The sequence below is a fragment of the Mandrillus leucophaeus genome, unplaced genomic scaffold (genome assembly GCF_000951045.1).
Source record: "Mandrillus leucophaeus isolate KB7577 unplaced genomic scaffold, Mleu.le_1.0 Scaffold215, whole genome shotgun sequence".
Taxonomy (NCBI): domain Eukaryota; kingdom Metazoa; phylum Chordata; class Mammalia; order Primates; family Cercopithecidae; genus Mandrillus; species Mandrillus leucophaeus.
The window spans coordinates 1137032-1143740 of NW_012102199.1; the positions used below are offsets into that span (position 1 = coordinate 1137032).

General features: G+C 39.0%; 1 protein-coding gene across 1 annotated transcript; it reads left to right on the forward strand.

Annotated features, from left to right (window-relative positions):
- The first annotated feature begins 5220 nt into the window (after positions 1 to 5220).
- LOC105540098 (olfactory receptor 10H4) lies at positions 5221 to 6171 on the forward strand. The gene has a single exon (XM_011980587.1). The coding sequence runs from the start codon at positions 5221 to 5223 to the stop codon at positions 6169 to 6171; it is 951 nt and encodes a 316-aa protein (XP_011835977.1).
- Positions 6172 to 6709: the final 538 nt, after the last annotated feature.

A 6709-nucleotide genomic window follows, 5' to 3' on the forward strand; every position in this document is an offset into this window, starting at 1 on the left:
TTTGCTAAAATGTCAAACAAGGCCACTCTTCTCATGAAATGCTTTTTTCCTAATGTGGTTATTTGCCTGAAAATGTTCCTTATATTAGCATGCAAGAGGTTTATTACTGCTCTTTAAAAAAATTTTTTTGAGATGGGGTCTCACTCTGTTGCCCAGGCTGGAGTACAGTGGCGTGATCTCGGCTCACTGCAATCTCTGCCTCCCGGGTTCAAGTGATTCTCGTGGCTCAGCCTCCCGAGTGGCTGGGATTACAGGTGCATGCCCCCACACCCAGCTAATTTTTGTATTTTTTGTAGAGACGTGGATTTACCATGTTGGCCAGGTTGGTCTCAAACTCCTGACCTCAAGTGATCCACCCACCTCAGCCTCCCAAAGTGCTGGGATTACAGGCATGAGCCATCATGCCTGGGAGTGCTCTTTTAAATATACTAATAACTAAATATTTTTAATGATTTTCAATTGTCATTTCCCATATGGTAAAAATGGATAGTTCTAAACCACATAAACAAAAGCCCTTTAGAGTGCTAGTAACTTTGAGGTGTAAAGGGATCCCGAGCGATGTTTCTTTATATTAATTGTTTGTGTTGCTATTGGGAATGTTCTCTTTCTCTGTATTCAAATTCTACTTCTTAAATGCTTGTTACTGGTGTGGTACTAGGAGGAACACCGTGATTTTTGCCAGCTGACCTTGCCTTCTGCATCACTGGGCTCTGTTATTGTTCTAACAGATGATGTCATCATTCTTTTATCTTTTCTAGGTAGATGATCACGTCTCTTCCCTTCCAGTCCTTAGATACCTTAGATGCCTGGTTTCTTTTTCTTGCCTTATACCATCACTCACGACGTTCAGCTCCATGTTACAGAACAGCAGAGTCAGTGAGTATCCTTGGCTTTTTCTTGATCCTAAAGTGATACATCAAAAACTTTCTTCTTTAGAGTTGTATTTGCTAATTTTGTGCTATATATTCTATATCTAGCTAAGAAAGTCTCCCTGGATTTTGTGTTGTGAAGTGTTTTTTAAAAAATCATAATAGGAGTAGAGTTTTAGAGAATGTATTTATGCCTTGATTGAAATAGTCGTGATTTTTCCTTTTAAATCGATTCCTGTGATAAACTGTATGATAGGTTTTCTGATGTTAACCAATCTTGTCATTTATGGAATAAACCAATATCACTTGATCATGGTAAACTATTTTTAATACACCATTAGATTTGACCAGGTTATGTTTTATTCTGGAATTTTAAATCTGCCTGGATAGGTGAAGTAGGCGTATAATTGTCTCTTTTTTTGGTGAAGATTCTTACCTGATTTTAGACTAAGATTGTATTAACCTGAGGAGGTGTGCTGGTCAGATTTCCTAACTCTTCTGTTTTTTTGGAGATCATGTATAAGATACTAACCAACTGTTTTCTTAACAGTTTAATAGTACTTACCACACTTAAATAAAATCCACTGGGGCAAAGATTTTAGAGAGAGATGATCTTTGACTACCATTTCAATTTCTCTAAAGCTTATTTGAGCATATAGGATCCCTTTTTTCTTACACCAGTTTTGGAATTTTATATTTTTCTAAGTACTTGTTCATTTCATCTACAATATAAATTTATTATTTCTTTTACTGTTTTTATTAATTTAAAAATAACCATTGTCTCTGTCATTATTTCCCATTTGTAATTTTGGGTTCTGTTATTGGTACCTTCTCCTTGTTTATTTCTATCTTATTAATTTTTTCCAATAACTTGATTTTGATTTTATTAAGCATGATTTTTTTCTTGAGGCAGTGTCTTGATAAAGGTATTTTGAACTGTGTATTTCCTTCAAAGTGCTATTTTAGGTTAAAATGTTGACATTCAATATTTATCAATTAATTCTAAATATTCCTCTATTTTATAATTTACTGTTGAAACTGAAGATTATTTAATTACATAGTTATCTTCCAAATACATGAGATTTGTAAAGCTATTTCTCCCCTATTGATTTTTAATGTTAATTCATTATAATCTATATCACATTATTATGCTTTGGAATTAAATAAATGTTTATATCCTAATGAAATGTCAATTTTTGTGAAAGTCACTTAGCGGTTGAAAAAATGTTAATTTTCTTTTTGGTGAAGAGTCTAATATATCTAATAGATAATTGAAGGGGTGGCCTGACCCTCTACACCTGTGGGCGTTTCTCATTAGGTAGAACGAGAGACTTGAGAAAAGAAATGAGGCACAGAGACAAAGTATGGAGAAAGAAAAAGTGGGCCTAGGGGACCGGCGCTCAGCATACAGAGGACGCACGCCCACACCGGTCTCTGAGTTCCCTTAGTATTTATTGATCGTTATCTTTACCATCTTGGAAAAGGGAAGTGGCAGGATAATAGGATCATAGTAGGGAGAAGGTCAGCAGTAAGACATATGAATAAAGATCTCTGTGACATGAATAAGTTTAAGGAAAAGTGCTGTGCCTTGATATGCATACGCAAACATCTGCATAAACCTTTTTAGTGCATAAAGAGCAGCATTGCCGCTAGCACGTCCCACCTTCAGCCCTAAGGAGGTTTTCTCCCATCTCAGTAAGTAGAACATACAATCGGGTTTTACATCGAGATGTTCCGTTGCCCAGGGACGGGCAGGAGACAGATGCTTTTCTCTATCTCAACTGCCAAGAAGCCTTCTTTCCTCTTATACTAGTCCTCCTCAGCACAGACCCTTCACGGGTGTCAGGCTGGAGGACAATCAGGTCTTTCCCTTCCCACGAGGCCATATTTCAGACCACCGCAAGGGGAGAAACCTTGGACAATACCTAGCTTTCCTAGGCAGAGTTCCCTGTGACCTTCCGCAGTGTATGTGTCCCTGGGTACTTGAGATTAACAGAATGGTGATGACTTTTAACCAGCAAGCTGCCTTCAGGCACTTGTTTAACAAAGCACACCCTGCACAGCCCAAAATCCATTAAACTTTGAATCACCACAGCACGTGTCTCTTGCAAGGACAGGGTTGGGGGTAGGGTCACAAATTAACAGCATCTCAAATACAGAACAAAATGGAGTCTCTTATGTCTACTTCTTTCTATATAGACACAGTTATAGTCTGATCGCTCTTTCTTTTCCCACAGATAAGGTCTGGATATTATTAATTGCTTTGTAATTAACAAATTGCATTTCCTAACTCTGTCAAAATTTCTAACTATAACAAATTGCATTTCCTAACTCTGTCAAAATTTCTAACTATAATAATCTATCTGCCTGTATATAGATTGTGGTGGCTCACACCTGTAATCCCAGCACTTTGGGAGGCCAAGGAGGGCAGATCACCTGAGGTCAGGAGTTTGAGACCAGCCTGGCCAACATGGTGAAACCCCGCCTCTGCTACAAAAATTAGCTGGGTGTGGTGGCATGCACCTGTAATCCCAGCTACTAGGGAGGCTGAGGCAGGAGAATCAGTTGAACCTGGGAGGGGGAGGTTGCAGTGAGCTGAGATCGCACCATTGCACCCCAGCCTGGGTGACAGAGCAAGACTCCGTCTTAAAAAAAAAAAATCAATCTGATGTTGATTTGGCTATTGCTATCTATCTCACTGAAGTTTTGTTGATTATTTATTAATTAATATTCCAGGATATATAGTTATATAGATTTACAGTATTTATGCTGGTTGCTTTGTTCTTTTAATGGGTATACATATTATTCTCTGTCCCTTAGTGTGTGTGCATGTGTGTGTGTGTGATTTAAAAATCTTAGTATATATTGAAAAAGTAAACATTTTTCTTCATAGTCAAAATAACCAGATAACACTTAAAAAATAATTAACTGGGCATGGTGGCTCATGTGTATAATCCCAGCACTTTGGGAGGCTGAGACAGGAAGATCGCTTAAGGCCAGGAATTAGAGACCAGTTTGGGCAACAAAACAAAACCCTGTCTCTACGGAAAAAAAAAAAAATTAAATTAGACAGATGAGGTGGCACACACCTGTAGTCTCAGCTATTTAGGAGGCTAAGGAGAAGGATCACTTGAGCCCAGGAGTTCCAGGATGCAGTGAGTCATGATCCTACTACTGCACTCTAACCTGGGGGACACAGTGAGACCTTATCTCTAAAAAAATTCATAATTTGATCAATAATAATGCTTTACTATTACTCATACCTAATTATTCATTCATACTATAATCAAAATGTTCTCTATTGCCTTAAAAATACTTACAGCGGATTACGTAGATCAAGATTCAACTAGTCCCCTATGTTGCATTCAGTGGTTATATCCTGGTTATATCTCTTATCCTTTGAATGAGCCTTTATCCAATGAGACCAGACCAATTGTTCTGTGGAATTATCCACCTTCTGAATTTTTCTGCAAGCTTCCTCACAGTGTCACTTGCTTATTCCTCCATCTTCTGTACAATGATTATTCTTTTTGGCTAGTGGGCATCTTTTCAATCTAGTACCTGTAGGCTTTTAATATTATCCCATTGCTTAGTGAAAGTTTCATTTCACACTGGTACAAGATATCCAAAGCTTTCTTCCATGTCCAGACCACAGATCTGCCGTGTCTCAAGGAACTCTGGTTCCCCGGAGTGGCATATGGTATTAGAGACATTGTGATCACTGTTTCCTTAAATTCCACCTTTTATTATTATTAAGATTGCAACCTCAGCTTTCAGTTGGTGCATATTTGTCTGACAGGTATGTATCCAGCCTTTTCTTTTCAAATTTTCTGTTCAGTTTTTTAGAATGGTAAAAGTAACATTAGAAATAAGATGGCATAAATGAGTACCAATAAAACAGTATTAAAATAAATGTAAATGAGTTAAATAAGCAATTAAAAGATAAATACACTCAGGGAAAAAAATTTTAAACCTCAAGATCAAAACATATGTTTTCTAGAACTGGCACATTATCAAGAGACCCTCACCCTGATCATCTATGCGTGTCTCTAACGGCTCCAAGTATTGACCCTTTTCTTTATGTTAGTCGGTGTTACTAGAAACCCAATTAGTATCCCAAATCTGACTTGATCATCTAGTATATTGATCTCATTTGATCTTTGTCACATTGCTGAATATTAAGAACTATTATTATTTACTCCATTTTACAGATGAGGAAAGTGAGACCCAGAAAATTCTGCCAGTTGTTGAATAGCATAGAGCTGTTGAGTTGCCATTTGGTCTGTGCTGGAGTCTGTGTTTTAACCACTGTCATTTAATTTTGTTTCTAATCTCACCAGATGCAGTATCCATGCCTGCTCAGAACTACAGCACCATGTCTGAATTTATCCTCTTTGGCTTCTCAGCCTTCCCCCAGCAGCTCCTGCCTGTCTTGTTCCTGCTGTACCTCCTGATGTTCCTGTTCACATTGCTGGGCAACCTTCTCATCATGGCCACAATCTGGATTGAACACAGACTCCACACACCCATGTACCTCTTCTTGTGTGCCCTCTCCATCTCTGAGATTCTGTTCACTGTTGCCATCACCCCTCGCATGCTGGCTGATCTGCTCTCCACCCATCGTTCCATCACCTTTGTGTCTTGTGCCAGTCAGATGTTCTTCTCCTTCATGTTTGGCTTCACTCACTCCTTCCTTCTCATGGTCATGGGCTATGATCGTTACGTGGCCATCTGCCACCCACTGCGTTACAACGTGCTCATGAGCCCCCATGACTGTGCCCATCTTGTGGCCTGGACCTGGGCTGGTGGCTCAGTCATGGGGATGATGGTGACAATGATAGTTTTTCATCTCACTTTCTGTGGGTCTAACGTGATCCACCATTTTGTCTGTCATGTACTTTCCCTCTTGAAGTTGGCCTGTGGGAACAAGACATCATCTGTCATCATGGGTGTGATGCTGGTGTGTGTCACAGCCCTGATAGGCTGTTTATTCCTCATCATCCTCTCCTATGTCTTCATTGTGGCTGCCATCTTGAGGATTCCCTCTGCTGAGGGCCGGCACAAGACTTTCTCCACATGTGTATCCCACCTCACTGTGGTGGTCACGCACTATAGTTTTGCCTCCCTTATCTACCTCAAGCCCAAGGGCCTCCATTCTATGTACAGTGATGCCTTGATGGCCACCACCTATACTGTCTTCACCCCCTTCCTTAGCCCAATCATTTTCAGCTTAAGGAACAAGGAGCTGAAGAATGCCATAAAAAAAAACTTTTTCAGAAAGTTCTGCCCTCTAAGCTCCTAATGGCCAGTTTGGTGGTGATAAAATATAATAGAAGGGCCGGGGATAATAATGTGTATCTCCGTAGGACTGTTGTAAGGGTTCAGGTATGTGAAAATATGTGTTTGATACATACTAGCTATTGTTTCCCTCCCCTTTTTGCTTAGTAGGCTCCTGTGATCATAATCTCTTGTTTATGAGCCATTGTGATAAACTTTATCCCATGATCTGTGCCTAGAAATGTGTTTTCTGTCTATGGACAGGTGGAGATCATCACGTGGGTGTGTCTGGGCACTTATGAACATGGTTCTTCTTGAATGGACAGGCAAAAAGTATTTTCTTTACCCCTAGTGTAAGAAGAAGCAAGAATATCATCATAGTCATAAATTCCACCAAGTATTGAAGTTTTTCTATGTATCCGGTACTGTGTCTAGTGTTTTACAAGTATTATCCTTTTAATTAGAAGAAATGTACAAAGGAAAATAAACTACGTGTCTCAGAGAAACTGGTTTCTTTTCCTTTTCTTTTTCTTTTCTTTTTTTTTTTTTTTTTTTTTTTTTTT